The 16,341-nt window shown below is 37.6% G+C and overlaps 1 protein-coding gene across 1 annotated transcript in view; it reads left to right on the plus strand.

The window, feature by feature from the left end:
* The window catches only part of RXFP1 (relaxin family peptide receptor 1), a 1,244,683-nt gene that overhangs the window by 895,515 nt on the left and 332,827 nt on the right, over nt 1–16,341 (plus strand). Inside the window, exon 11 of the mRNA XM_044062454.1 lies at nt 14,424–14,495. Coding sequence (XP_043918389.1) covers nt 14,424–14,495 — 72 coding nt within the window. The remainder of the gene's footprint in view (nt 1–14,423; nt 14,496–16,341) is intronic.

Here is a 16,341-nt window from a genome sequence, read left to right on the forward strand (position 1 = left end):
TCACTGCAATCTCCTCTCTTCCATGCTTTAAATCCCATTTCAAAACTCATCTCAAAACTCATTGGCTTTGCCCCTGTACTAAACCTGACTAGCTTGCCTAATGCAACTAGTATGTTCACTTACTCCTGCTTACAAATTAGTACAAAAACTTACTTTTCGGCTATCTTTCTTAATTTTGAACTCTATCATCCTGTAATTAATTTCCTGTTGTTGCTTCTGTAATATATTTCACTGCTAATTTGTGTTACTTCAGTAATATATGTCAGTGCTATTTTATATATCTTTTCTGAGTGAATACTTATGTATTTTTTCACTTGGAGCTTTTCCCCCGGGCCTCTGCTGAAAATAGACATATATCCAGTTGGACCAGCCCGATCAACAAATGTAAAATAAAATAAAATAAAATAAAATATAGGTAGTATATGTTTTCTAAATTCTATTTTGAATGTAAGTTTAGTGTGCAAGTAGTAAATGTTTATAATTTTGTGCTTAAGTATATTTAAATTGTTAATAAGGATTTGAACTCAGTTCTGAAGAAGTCGACAATTGTTGGGATGAAAGTGCTAAACTGAGAAACAAAATATTACATTATCCTGTCTGCCTCTCATGTGTTTCTTTTTTTTTTAATTCAATTCTGGTAGTCTTACTGGTGCATGTTTGTGAATGAGCATTATAATGGTTAAGTGTTCACAAGGTCTGACATAACTAAGTTGTCTGCTGCTACATGTTGTTTACTTTTATTAATTTATGAGCTCTCTCTTGCCTTTTTAAAGGCTGTGGAAGCTCTTCTTTAATTTGTTATTTATTTATTTATTTATTTATTTATTTATTTATTTATTTTGGAAATGGGAAAGCAGTTGTCTTGAATGGCAGCTCTAGTAGCCAATCACTAAGCCTGTAGGCTGCTTAAAAAACATCCATGAACAAACAATTGTGAGATTAAGTGTTAAAAAACTCTGGCATAACTATTTTTTCTGCTGTTACATTTTGTTTTGCTTTATTTTATTTTTATTTATGAGCTTTCCTCTCCTATTTTAAAGGCTGCAGAGACTCATTCTTTTGTTTACTAACACTTTTTGAATTGAGGCAGCAGTTGTCTTGATTGGCAATTCTAATAACAAATTAAAAAGTCTGTAGGCTGCTTAAAATGTTTGTAAATGAGCTGATATGAGGTAGAGTGGGTGTGCATCAACATGTCCACACAAAGATGTAAAAGTATCCTTTTTGTAGTACTGGTAGATTTGTTAGCTTCTCTCTTGATTGTACCTTTTGTATGATAGGAATATAATCTATTCTGTTTTACACTCTTCAGGTATTGTGTTTTATTAATTAATTTCTATGGTTTACCATATATAGAATACAGTTGGAAGTAAATGTATTCTTTAAATTCCTACGTACCTGAGGACCTTTTAAAAAGTAATTATTTGACAGAATATTGTAGTTGTCGGGCTTATATAAAGTTTATCTACTGATACCATTTATGGAACAACTGTACTAAATTGAAGGAATTGTTTTCATTTATTAAATGTAATCCTACAAGTTTTAACAACACTGACTCTTTTAATGCAGGCACTGAAGCTGAATATGTTACTGATTTTATTAAGAAATGGTATACAGACAGCTGGGAAGGCAAAGGAACACAGAGTGTTACAACTAAAAAGAAACCCATTTCTATGGGATTTTCTACTGATGATTTAACGGATTACAATACAACAATAACTGATTCATGAGTTTCCAAAAAAAGAAGGTACAAAAATAAAATTATGAAGGAAAAAAAAGTGTAATATTAGCAAGTAAGAGACTTACAGAATGTAATGAAAGTGAAGACTTAAAAGTTAGATAAAAACAACTCAGAAGAAGACTCTAATATCAGTACACATTTTGGTAAGCAAGATATAGATGTACCATTATCATGTACCCCCATCGATCTAGATAATAAATCTTCGAATTTATACCCCGAAGTAATGATGCTAAATCAAATTCCTACACTGGCTAATAATAACATTGATATACAAAACAACTCTAATACAAACAAATGTAAAAACATAGGACATGTAAACTACTCATCGCACTTTAAGTGGTTCAGTTCTGAACAAGACATAATTATTACCAAATTAGGAGATGGAGGTTCAAGATTAAATTCTGTCACAGAACCAAACGTTATAAAGTCTAGGAAATCAGAAATTATGAAATCATTGTTTGTAAGTTACATACATAAAAAAAAATAATAATTCTAAGCTTGTTTCCTACCTTTCCTGTAAGTAGTCTAGTCCAGATACAGATTTATTTATTTATTTTACATTTGTTGACTGGGCTAGTCTAACTGGATACATGTCCATTTTCAGTAGAGGCCCGGGGAGATAAGCTCCAAAATTAAGCTAATGTCACAGGAGTGAAAAATGAAAAGAAAAGAAACATAAAAATAAAATGTTGAATACATTATTGCTGGAGGCTAACATTGTAGAAACTAACATCAAAAATAATCTTGTGTACAAGGTCTAGCAATACAGAAGTTCTAGAAGCATATAACTTAGGTTTAGGGTTTGATATTCCAAGCCTTTCTGTGTTGGAGGGAAGCCTAGCTTAATTTTGCTTCTTAGTACTAGCCATTTTTTAGTTTCAGCACTCATATCTGTTTCTTTGAGCTCAGCACTTGTTCAGAACTCATTGTAAGCACTAAATAAGCTACAAATTACTATAGCACTCAACTTTCCTCACTTGTCTAGAGGAAAACAGTTTTTAGTACTTATTAAATAAGCACCTATCCAGGCATGTCTAAGGGTCAGCTCCTGGTGTTTTCTCTTGTCTACCTGATGAATCTGGGCATCTTGTGGCAATGTAGCAATTGCCTCATGTACACAGACAACCCTCTCCTCCTACTATCCAACACTAAAACCTGTGAGAGATGCACTTATATAGCCAAACTGGAAGCAAAGCTCTCTTCACCCCAAGACTGGACTAGACAGTCAAGAGGAGAAGGTAAAACTTGCACCACACCACACTCATCACATAGTCCCTCAAAACTTACACCACCAAAACACACACATAGAAACACAAAATACACACTTACATTCGTGGAGGCTCTCAATAAAAATCTGCCCAAGCATCAGGGACCTCCAAAGTAGAAATGCAAGCAACCTCCACCCCCCCAACACAACCCAAATGACACATAGCCCACAAACTCAGTGTGCCACTCAACCACAGTCCATAAGGCATAACAACGTCCCCAACACTCTAGTCATAGGTGATTCTATAGTTAGGCACACTGATGTTCCACTCACCAGGCTTAACAAGGAGAAAATTACTGTTAGCTGCCTGTCGGGTGCCAGGATCCGCCACATAACACATGCACTCGGGTCACACCACAACAAGTACAAACATAACTCTGTTATTTTCCATGTTGGTGTGAATGACCTGAGATGTACCTCCCTGGACTACTTGAAAAGAGACATGGAGGAGCTGTCCGATCTTGTAGCCCAGGAAGGTATGACCCTAGCCCTGAGTAGCATCCTGCTATCACCCACAATGATACTACAATACAAGGACAAAATGATTGACTTCAACAATTGGCTAAGCTTCTGTTGTCATTTTAAGGGGATCCAGTATCTGTCTGCCTGGGATGACATGATCGACAAACCACAATGCTTTACCAGAGATGGCCTGCACCTGTCGTTCTTGGGATTCTGGATACTGGCTAAGGCTCTTGCCACCCCTATAGTGCCATTTTTAGGCAAGGTTCAAATAAATTCACCACCGTAACAGGTACAAGCAAGCAAAATCTGAGGGTAATGCTACTCAATGCTAGAAGTCTAAACCTCAAAATGCACTCACTCGAGACACTCCTTAAAATGGAGAATATCGACATCTGTGCAGTGACAGAGACCTGGTTCAAGGCTCCAGAGAGCACCCCTGCATTACCAGGCTGTAATTCATACCGCAACTTTCGGCCAGCTAACCTGGACCGAAACACTAAAGGCGGAGGTGTGTCCATATTCATTAAGGATATCCACACCTCCAGGCTAGTTGCTCAGCATAATGCATCCGAGATTATCCAAGTGCAACTAACTCTGGGCAAGACCGCAAATGAAATTGTAGCTTGCTACAAATCCCCCACCATGCCCCAGGATTCCCACTCCTCATTTCTTGATACACTGGAAAATATTAGGGTACAACCTAACACACTAATAATGGGTGATTTGAAATACTCCACCATTAACTGGGAAAAATACTCATGTACCAACTCTTGTGCTCAACGTTTTCTGGAATTCATAAATTCCAATGCCTTGGCTCACCTTATCCACACCCCCACCAGGGGCAGCAATATCTTAGACCTGGTCATTACCAACACGGGCAACTGGTGTTCCATACCAGAGGTCAATTCCTCGGTCAGATCTGACCACAAGCTAATCACTCTAGACATCCACATGCTGCCCCCACCCCCCCCCATTAGGGAAGCCACCATAAAAAATTTCTCCAAAGCCAACTTCACGCTTTTTAAGACAGAAGTGGCAAACTTCACGACACCCATGCTGATGGACAGTAGAGGTAAGACTGCTGAATCCTACACAAATGCACTTTATACGCACTTACATGAGTGCATGGATCGTGCAATCCCTAACAGAACCAAGATGCCATCCTCCAAAAAAAGGAAACCAATCTGGTGGTCCCCTGCCATAAACAAACTCTACAACAGAAGAAAGAAAGAAACTGTTGCAAAAAAAAGAGTAAAATCCCATGATTGGAGGAACTTCTTGGTCAGCCTCAGTAAGAAGCTGAGATCCCTCATAAAATCCTCCAAAGCTAGTTACGAAAACAAAATCACCACTGATTCTAAAGACAACCACAAAGCATTCTATAGCTATGTCAAGAATCTCAATGGCAACACTCAGATCTGCTCTGAGTTACAGCATAATGGCACTAAATATACAGAACCAACTGATATTGCCAACATACTGGCAGATAGGTTCAGTGCTAAATTTACCCCCTCTCATCCCCTAAAGGGCCCATCTCTATACAGGAAGAATGCAAACTTCCTGTAATCACGGCTGCACAGGTAAAAACACACTCTCTAAAGCTAAGAACACAGCATCCATGGGACCTGACAACATCCCAGGCTGCTTTCTACATGAACTACAGAACGAACTGGCACCCCACCTCAGTACCATGTTCAGTCATAGCCTCACCTCAGGCTTTGTGCCCACTAAATGGCACACAGTGATGGTTATCTCACTCCACAAAGGGGGAGCCACCACGGACCACGGGAACTACCGTCCCATTAGCCTGATGAGCTTGGTCTGCAAGACTATGGAATGTATCAACATGGAATATATAAACAATGACATTGGTAATCTCCAAACTCTGGACCCCACCCAGTTCGGGTTTGTAAAAGGCAGATCATTTCTCCTAAACCTGATAAACTTCTTTGAAACAGTCACCAAAGCTGTAGATGAGGGTAAGGTGGTTCACACAGCCTATCTAGATCTCGCCAAGACTTTTGACACCATCCCTCACTCTGGAATTATAGATAAACTCACTAAACTAGGTATTAATCCCTATGTCACAAGTTGGGTTGCCAACTGGCTTGCTGCCAAAACCCACACTGTGAGAGTAGCAGACTCTAAATCCAACTTCAGACCAGCGACAAATGGAGTACCACAGGGTTCAGTCTTGGGTCCTCTCCTGCTTGGTATCTACTTCTCTGAAGTACAGGCTATCACAGAAGGTCTTTGGCTAATAAAGTTCGCAGATGACTGCAAACTAGGAGCCATAATCAAAACTCCTAATGATGTAGACATCCTACAAAAGGGCCTCACAGATGCCTGGTGTCAAAGCCATGGCCTCAAGTTCAATGCCAAAAAGTGCATTGTCATCCCTTTTGTTAAAAACTCTGTACCCATGAACTACCACATAGGCAGTAGTCTACTTAACACTGAAAGTGTGATAAGAAACCTTGAGACACAGGTGGATAGTAGTCTCTCCTTTGATAATCACATCGCCGCAGTAGTCAGGAAATCCTTCTACATGGCACACCTCATCACAAAAGGTTTCTCATCCTGGAAAAAAGAGGTCATTGTACCCCTCTACTCATCACTCATTAGACCCATTATAGAGTACAATGCCCCTTTTGGTATGTACCTCACAAAACATGTATAACAACTGGAAAGGCCACAGAAATACCTCATAAAGAGGATTACTGGCCTCAAACAGATGCCCTACGCAGACCGTCTCGAAAAACTCCAGCTTTACTCCATCGCATATCGCCTACTCAGAGGCAATCTCTGCCTAACATACAAAGCTCTGTCAAACCCAGAGCTGTTGGACATGCTCCACGTAAAGAAATCCCAGTCCCTCCGAGCTACGCGCTATAGGGACCTAAACCTTATCACCACAATAAACGGAACATGCTGGAGGGATAGATTCCTGTTCCAGAGACTTCCCATACTCTGGAAAAAACTACCTATCTATATCAAACAAAGCTCCTCATTAGCACTCTTCAAGAAAAATATTGACGATTGGATTGGAGATAAGAAATTCACCCTGGGATCACTTCTGTGGCTCTGCTCAACAGGGGCACAGGAAAATAATTTTCTTGGGTGGCGAAAACAAGGGTACCATTTGGCTAGGCTTATATAGGCCCTAGGGCCAATAGCCTAGTACCTACCTATGAACCTATGAACATTAGACCCAAACTAAAGTATGGAATAACAAAATGGTGATCTTATAAGAGAAGAAGTATGGAATAACACTATAAAAACCATTCAAGTAAATATTGTGGGAAGAAATAGCCAGGGAATTGTTATGGCTAGATTTGTATAGGCCCTAGGGCCAATAGCCTAGTGCCAACCTATGAACAAGAAAACAAGCATGAGTAAAATGGAAAGAGTACAGTGGAAATATAACAAGATCATCCATGGATGTAAACATTTAAGTTATTATAAAAGACAAAAGTATCTTAACTTGTACAGTGTCTCACATAGACATTTAGGAGAGATTTTATTCAGGTATCTTGGGCATTTAGATACAACTACATCTGGGGCTGTTGCGTGTTATCAAAAAGTAATAGAGAATTATCAAACTTCTTATGCAAAAGATTATATAGGAATGAGGTGTATCCTGCTTGGTTCTGTAAGAGAGCAGCTGATGCATGGAATACATTACCAAACTACATTAAGGCAAGCACTAGTTTAGATATATTTAAGAACTACCTGGACACTTATTATGGATGTAACTGTTTTGGTGTATTTAAGTCTAGAAGCACATTATGGCCTGATATATTTGTATGTATGCATTTATGTAAGTGGAAAACTATTCTTTTTTCTATTAAGAATGAGTATGAGTCAGTCAAGGTGAATAAGTGATTACATGCATAAACCGGCTGTAAGAAACATCTGTGTAAATAATAACCAATACTTACTTTGTTTAAATTTAACTGATGTGGGGAAACATGATACTGACATTACTAAAAGGAAATAAAACACTATAAACTGATATGACTACATGTAGGTACAAATGATTTGATTTACAGGCCATTAAATCACATGAAGAATTCCAACTTGGACATTATTCAGTTTATTTATCAAACTAATGCTTAGTGTGATTATCTCATTTCCACATTAGAATGACTACATGTTAGCCATGGCACATATTTTTGGCTACAGCAGTTGTCTACTGTGTATAATATTAAACTTGCAAATGATTGTGAAGACTGTTCTTATAACAAAAGACTATTTGCAAAGGATAGGTTTCATCTTAGTCTGTATGGCACAACTTTTGTGTGAGGAAAAATTAAGAACGCTTTAAATATTTTTTGGGGAAAATACATGACTCAGAATTTATAACTGTCTTATTCAGTAGATCTGACAGAACGTTGATAGGTTCATAGGTTCATAGGTTCATACTAGGCTATCTGCCCTAAGGCATTTATAAGCGTAGCCAGAGTGTGTTTGGCTTTCGCCACCCATTTTAAATTAATTTTGCTATGCCCTTTTTCGAGGTTAGTATACTGTGCCTCTGTCTAACAGTGACACAGAAGTGATACCTGGGGTAAACCTATGATCTCCCATCCACTCATCAAGATTCCTCTTGAAGAGAGTCAATGAGGGACTCTGCCTAACCTGGACTGGGATTTTATTCCAGAGTGAAGGGAGCCTCTGGGTTATGAATCTGTCCCTCCAGCATGTCCTATTTATTTCAGTGCTGAGGTTCAAGTCTCTCGAGTGCATAGCTCGATGGGATTTGGATTTTCTGAGGTGCAGCATGTCCATTAATTCCGGGTTGGACATGGCTTTATACGTCAGGCACAGATCGCCTCTGAGCAGGTGGTATGCCACTGAGTAGAGCTGGAGTTTCTTTAACCGGGCAGCATATGGCATCTGTTTGAGCCCTATGATCCTCTTGGTGAGGTACTTTTGGGGTCTTTCCAGTTGATGCAGGTGTCTGGTAAGGTACATCCCAAAAGGGGCATTGTACTCAATTATGGGCCTGATGAGGGATGAGTAAAGAGGCACAATGTCCTCCCCTGATCTAGATGTGAATCCCTTCATGATTAGGTGGGCTATATAAAATGTTTTTCTAACCACTTTGGCCACGTGGTTGTCAAATGAGAGATTGCTATCAACTTGGGTCCCCAGGTCCCTAATTACTTCTTCTGTACTTAATGGATTACCACCTATGTGGTAATTTGTGGGCACTTTGTTTTTGCCAAAGGGGATGACTATACACTTTTTGGCGTTTAGCTTGAGGCCATGGCTCTGGCACCAGTTGTCTGTTTCTATGAGGCCCTTTTGGAGGATGCTTGTGTCGGCTGGAGAGTCGATTATGGCACCCAGTTTGCAGTCATCTGTGAACTTGGTCAGCCACAGTCCTTCCATGTTGGCCTGTACCTCTGAGAAATATATACCAAACAAGAGCAGTCCCAGGACTGAGCCTTGTGGGATGCCACTTGTAACTGGTTTGGAGTCTGACATGGCTCCAGCAATTCTAACCATGTGGGTTCTGTCCTTGAGCCAGTTTGCAACCCATCTAGTGACATAGGGGTTTATATTTAAGCTGGTGAGCTTATCTATAATGTCCGAGTGGGGTATTGTATCGAAGGCTTTTGCGAGGTCCAGGTAGGCTGTGTGGACCACCTTCCCCTCGTCAATGGCCTTGGTGACTGTTTCAAAGAAATCGACCAGGTTTAAGAGGCAGGATCTGCCCTTAACAAAGCTGAACTGGGTAGGATCCAGTGTCTGTAGGTCCCCAATATCTTTATTTATGAGGTCCATGATGATCCTTTCCATAGCTTTGCAGACCAAGCTAGTCAGGCTTATGGGGCAATAGTTTCCAGGATCCATTGGGGCACCACCTTTGTGGAGAGGGACCACTGTTGCTGTACGCCACTCTTTGGGTATATATCCTGTAGTAAGGCTGAGATTGAACAGTAGTTTTATGTTTGGGTTTAGCTCTTCTTGAAGTTCATGTAGGACGCAGCCCGGGACAACGTCTGGTCCCATTGATGCTGTGTTTTTTGCTTTGGAGAGGGCAGCTCTTACCTGAGCATCTGAGATGTCAGGGGGGCAGCACTCTGCTGGGATAAATATTTGCCCTTTTGGTGGGGGGGGGGAGTTTGCGCTGAACCTGTCAGCTAGGATGTTGGCAATATCTGTGGGTTCGGTGTATTTTTTGTCATTTTTGACTAATTGTGAGCATATCTGGGAATTCCCACCCAGGTTCCTAACATAACTAAAGAAAGCCTTGTGATTATCCTTAGTGTCCTGTGCAGTTTTTCTCTCAAAGCTGGCCTTAGACGATTTTATGAGTGCCCGTAGTTTTTTGCTAATACTGATCAGAGATGCCTTTCCCTTTTTGGGATTTTGCTCTATCATGTAGTAGCTTCCTCCTTCTATTGTATAGTTTGTTTATGGCTGGGGTAGTTTCCTGTAATGCTCAAAGTCTTGGAAAAAATTAAAGAATTTACTGGTATTATATCAGAAGATACTTTTTTCTATTATAGCTATTGTAGACTCACAGAATTCAACACCTTTTCAGATTACATAAAATATGATTACTCAAGGTTGAATGTTAGAATGGTGGAGTAACTTTGTGGAGCAGTATACCATCACCACTTATTAAAATTGTTTCTTAGTTGAAATCCTTTGTAGTCCAAGTGACAGACATTTGGATGAGTGAAACTATAAACACTGTCTTTGTGTCCTACTATAGAACCTAGTAATCACTGAGAGTATTTGAAGTGTCTTAAGTTAAATCTGGATACAGCAAAACATCTTATTACTAGGTGGCTTTTATTATCCTGGTATTTCATGGGATAGTTTTTCTAACAAAATTGTTTATAAAAGAGAATTTTCTGACATCGTATTAGACAAAGATTTGTCACAACTTTTCACCAATGGTACTAGAGGTTCAAACATCTTAGACATGGTGTCAATGGAAAACCCTAGTTATATTGTTAATCTAACATTTGGGTCTATATTAAATTATCGAAAGCTTCCGTGAACAAACGGCATTTCATCGAAAACGCTGTTCATCGATTTCTGCACTTGTGGGGAGCTGCACCCCCCATACCCCCACTAATTATATATACCAACTCTGAGATCTCACTACTATGAGGAAAGAGCAAATTTTCCCATCCTCCTTGTATCACAATCTCACTATGAACAGTTCGGTGAATGGCATGTTCGATGTAAGAGCACCGAAAATGACGTTTGCTGAACAGTCTTTTCAATAATTTAATAGGGACCCCTAACATTTGAGGTAGTGCTTGGTATGTCTAAACATAATACAAGTGGATTTGAATTGAAGCACATTTTAAAACACAGACTTGTGAAAAAATATTGTCCCAGTCCCCTTCAATAAACACATCACACCAAATGATGTTTGACCTTTATTAAACTTCCATAAGCATAACTTTATTGACCAATTGACATTGTCATACTTTATCTGAATCCATATGCTCAGTAGAGGGCCAATTATCTTTATCGAAACATGAAGCTAATTATGGATATAGTATGTTTCATGATCTACTTAAAATTGGTGTTGAGTTTTCCGTTTCTTATAGATGTACATTTTCAAAATAAAAAATGAATACTTTCAAAATAAAAAAAAAAATTTGTGCACACTGGTGGATGTATAGACTATGAATCATCTGTAAGATAAAGCAAGGAAGATACTACAAAAGGCTTCCCACTACAAAAAAAAAAAAAAAAAATTTCTAAACAAAATAAGTAGCAGGCCTGATACCTGCCATTAAGATTGTCACAACTAAAGAATAGTTACTGCCAGTTTTACATTTGATTCTTAATAAATTACTTCAGACAGTAACTGTCCCAAGAATTTGAAAGGAATCTTGTATTACACCTGCATATAAAAAGGTTGCAAAAATGAAGTAAATAGTTATTGAGCAGTAAGTTTAACCTCCATCTTGGGAAAGTGTTTTGCAAGATGTATCTTGGAACATTTGGAAAACATTAATGCTGATCATGCTGCTTTGTATTTGGATAAAAGTGATTATATCAAAGGTAGTTCAGCTTTCACTAGTATGTTGTTTTTTATGAACAAAGTGCAAATGTTTGATCAGAACTTTTTGTGAAGCGATTTACTTAACCCTTGCAAGAGCTTTTGATTCACTTCCTCTTAAAGAACTATATCAATAGTAATAACGCCAATATTAATTATTTTCTGGTTAAAAAGATAATGCCACAGTTAACTGACAGATCCCAGTGTAGGAACATGCAAGACAATTGTACCAAACTTTTGCCTATTAAAACTGGAGTTCAACAGGAATCCATTCTTGGTAACATATTGTTTAATGTTGTCCTTTCTTCAATACTTAAAATTCCAATGTATGTAGGTTCAGTAATTACACTGATGGCTGCAAAATAGGATTCGATAGCACAAGGTGACAATGATATAGAACATCTGAATATTTATATAAGACAGACTAGTGATTTGGTGCATAACAATGTCATTAAGTTCAATGCCTCTTTTTTTCATTTAATCCTGCTGCTCTAAGCAATTACCACCAGCATTACTGTTATGCAATATGATGGCTATACTGAGTCAGCGTCTAAAGTTAACAAGTGCAATACGGTAACTAAACAGTTGCTATTCACTAGTCTCTATTTATTCTCTATCTTAACAGTGTAGAAGTTTGGTGGTGGGTATTTATTTATTATTTATCACTGAATAATGGGTATTGAATGTATTTATGTAATGTGAACTACCTCTTGCATGTTATATGTGTTATTTTCTTTCTTATGTTATTCTTTGATACTGCTGTATCTACATTATTTGCACTGCATTTCTCTCGTGAGCTGACATTTGTAATTTCGGTTAGGCTGCACTTGTGTGATCCTAAATGACAATAATGTTTCTTTGAATCTTTGAATCTTTTTAGTTCAGTTCTGATAAGTGTAACATCATGTATTTTGGTAAATTATTTGTTAATGTGCTGCTATATTTGACGGAAAGGAATTATGAAGTAATGCCACAATATAAAGGCTCCCTACTGAAATGTCAGCACTCCAAATGCCTAGTGCTGACACTCTGGAAAAAAAAAAAGATTGAAAATATAGGAGAAGGGTTGGGAGGTTGGTATAATGGTTAAGCTGCTTACCTTAAAGACACAAGATGCAGGGTTTGATTCTGACATAGGGTAATTGGCTAGGTTAAAATGGCCCACAACAACAGTTAGCCTAGTAGTATCTATGAGAAGAGCAAATTTCAAATATCTCTCCTTTAAAGTTCTTTTTTTTAGGGGCGGTCAAGCTCCTCACACATACATACACACACACACACACACACACACACACACACACACACACACACACACACACACACACACAAAGACCAAAAATGCAAGAGAAGAATGAATCTCAAACATCTTCCTAAACTTATATATATATATATATATATATATATATATATATATATATATATATATATAAATATATATTAACTTTGAGATTGTCATACCGCAGAGAAAAGGGAATATCCCAAGAAACAGCAATCTCAGTCTTAGTATATGTAAGTCTTTTTTTTTTTTCGGCCATTCAGTCTGTATTTTGGGACTTGCTCTAGTGGGTCCTCACATTTCAAAAGGTTACCATATAAAGACCTAGGATAACCATGCCATCATATTTGTCTTGTAGGATTCACATTAACATAATTTGTAAAAAAAAGCTATGTATAAAATAAACTGCATGTTAAAAAATCTCAGTGCTAAAAATTTGACATCTTACATCTCTCTTTAAAATTAATACAAGGTCTATCTTAGACTATAACAACATTTTTGTATATATGTTGAGGGTCAGTTAAAACAGCTAGAAAGAGTGCAAAGAAAGCTTATGAACAGACTTATACTAAGTAATAATGTAGGTTATGCAAAAACATATCTATTTAGTATTCACTACAGATATATTTGCTTATGAGATTTATCATGATTCAGACTTACAGGTTATGTTGAATATAGTAATCTGTTCTTATTCTATTCCATGCAGACATAAGGACATGACTTTGTAGGAAATAATATGAGAACTACACTAAAACATTCATTTTTGACACAAAGGTTAGTAATGTTATGGAATAAACTTCCAACATATATTAGAGAATGCAGGAGTCTAGATGTATTCAAGAAACAGTTAGATTTATGTGTAGTGGAGGAAGTGTATGACTCAAATGATAATAGAATCAGCATTCCTTGTTGTGCCATAGGCCTGAGTACTGTAAAAAACTCATGAACTTATGATAAGCTGTGTTGAAAGATGGTAACAGGATACAAAAATGTGGTGTATGATGCTAATAATGTCTGGAGCTTAAATGTGGCAGCGTTAAGCCATACTGCAGTCTTACAAATCATTTTTTTCAGCTATGTTATTGAGAAGTAAAACACTAACAGACATCTAAGAAAAAACTTAACCTTTTAAGATGATACTCACTGGCAAATACTTGTACTAAACCTTCTCCCTTCAAAACCCGACTGGCATCTTTCTCTTGTTTATACTCATAAGTCATATTTCTCTATCAATTAACTCTCAAGAGATAACTTAACTATACTTATTATGGAAATTCTTGCAAATTATACTGTTCACTTGTTTAATGTTTTCTTAGTCTCAAGAATGTATTACTATTATTTGCCTGTGCATTTATTTTTCATGTAAGTCTTATATTGTTAATTTTCTATACAATGTTATATCTTGTGTAAATTTTTCTCATTGATAATTGTACTATGTTTTTATGGAGCCTTTCTCCCCAGGCCTCCATTGAAAATGGTCTCTTAATGGCCTAGTGAACTATCCTGGTAAACAAATGGCAATCCAACAATAAATAAATAAATTACATTTTATTGATAATATGAAACTTATAGCTATGTGTACCATGTTTATAATGTCACACAATGCATCAGTTTCCTCATTCTTGTTTTGCAGGGTGCTAAGGAGGAATGATATCAGCTTTCTGAACAAAAATATATTTTCCCCTCTCCGCTGGTTAGTGGACTTGTAAGTATTCATGAGTAATAAAGTGTTTTTCACAACTTTGCATTTTGAATAATAAACAGCTCTAAATGCATGGGGAAATAATGGAAAACAATGAAAGCATCTGAAATTTGCACAACACATTCTGAACACAAATCTGAGCAGGTTAAAGGTAGATTACTGTGAAAGACAGAACCCTGACTGTATATGAGTCCATCTGCCCCTAGAACATAATGCATAATACAAAGCCATCCCTGCACCACATAACTTGTTACCAACCATACTGCAGAAGTAACATATATTGTCTACTCATAGGATGTGACAAATTAAAGGCAGATAAACAATGTGCCAGTTGCTTAATAGAATGCCACCTTGTAAACTATTAGGTTTACCAAGCATAGAAAAGAATGTGACCTGGGACAATACCTCTGTGCAAATTTTTGCTGAATTGCCATTTTGAAATGGTTCACAAATGTGCAGAATAATTATCTTTGCAGGAAGAGAGTGTGGAGGACCAGCCAGCAGAATGCAGGTCCTGATGCAAAGTCATACAGAGAAAAGTTGACAAATTTTTACATGTGGGTCCTTTAAGTTTTCTGGCTTTCACATTGCCACTGATAAGGACATCCCACAACATAGCACAGAACTGAATACCACTTAACCTAGTCACACTGCAGAAAAAAAAAGTTTTAAGTCTGATCTACATTGAACAGCATCAGTATATTTATATAAGATACCACAGCTATTTACACATCTATAAATTGTACAGAGGACTTGGTTCTTTGATTCTTTTTCTAGGTTAGGAGCCTTCTGTGTGGAATTAGTATGCTCACCTTGTGTCTGTGTTGTTTTTTAATGGGGCCTCCACTTTCCTCCATTTTTTCAAAAATGCATAATGACAGATGAATTGGCAATCCTCTAAATTACCTGTATGTGTGTGTGGAAGGGGATCATGCAATGGACTGGCATCTAGTCCAGAACTGGGTCTCTGGTGTATGTCCATTGTTTGCCAAGATAGGCTCCATCTTCCTCATGACCCTGAGTAGGATAATGTAAGTATCAAAAAATGAATATTGTATTAACTTGGATAACTGCTGTTAATAGATCAAAGGGAATGTGCTATTGTAATGCAAAACAACAGTGTATTGCACAAACAATGTTTTTTTGCTGCAGGTGATTGGTTTGCTGACACTGAAGTGCAGCTTTAGGGAGATGCCACATTCATGAGTATATATCCTTCAGATAAGATGCCAAACTAAGATCTCATCTGCTTGAGTTGGTGGTTCCTCAGGTGAATGTAAACTATCAAAAAGAATAGGGGAATTTCCCCAGAGGACTGGATATATTTTCCTTATTAGTAAAAATACCACCTCAGGATTCATCTCAAAAGTGACCACTAGCCTAGTGGGACTAATCCAGTCAACAAAGGATAAGTAAATACACAAATAAAATGAATAAATAAATAAATACATTTTGTTTGTCTCTTTTTAGCCACATAATTTCAACTTCTTCAAGTTAAACTGGACAGAGTAAGTGCTTCTTTGTTGCAAATAATATTCCATAGTCTTACAAACAGTGTTTATTTCCAGCTGTAGCACAGAGAAGTAAAGCATATGCATAACTTTTATGTATTTATTCCTGCTGCCTGCTAACAATCAAACTTGCTGTGCCAGATTGACCCGGTCATCATTTGTTCTCTTTTGGAGTGAAGGCTGAACACTCCACTTTCTCCATTTTTCTTCATGTGACTTTATAGATCAATATCAAGAATTACCAGTGTATGCCAGCATGGCTGCAAACAAGGTGGGAGAGCCTTCTGCATAGCAGATGCTTTAGTGGTGAACTCCCTTTTGGTAGTCACAACAGCAGC

Source organism: Protopterus annectens, chromosome 2.part1, assembly GCF_019279795.1.
Source record: "Protopterus annectens isolate FY-2018-M chromosome 2.part1, PAN1.0, whole genome shotgun sequence".
Lineage (NCBI taxonomy): Eukaryota > Metazoa > Chordata > Ceratodontiformes > Protopteridae > Protopterus > Protopterus annectens.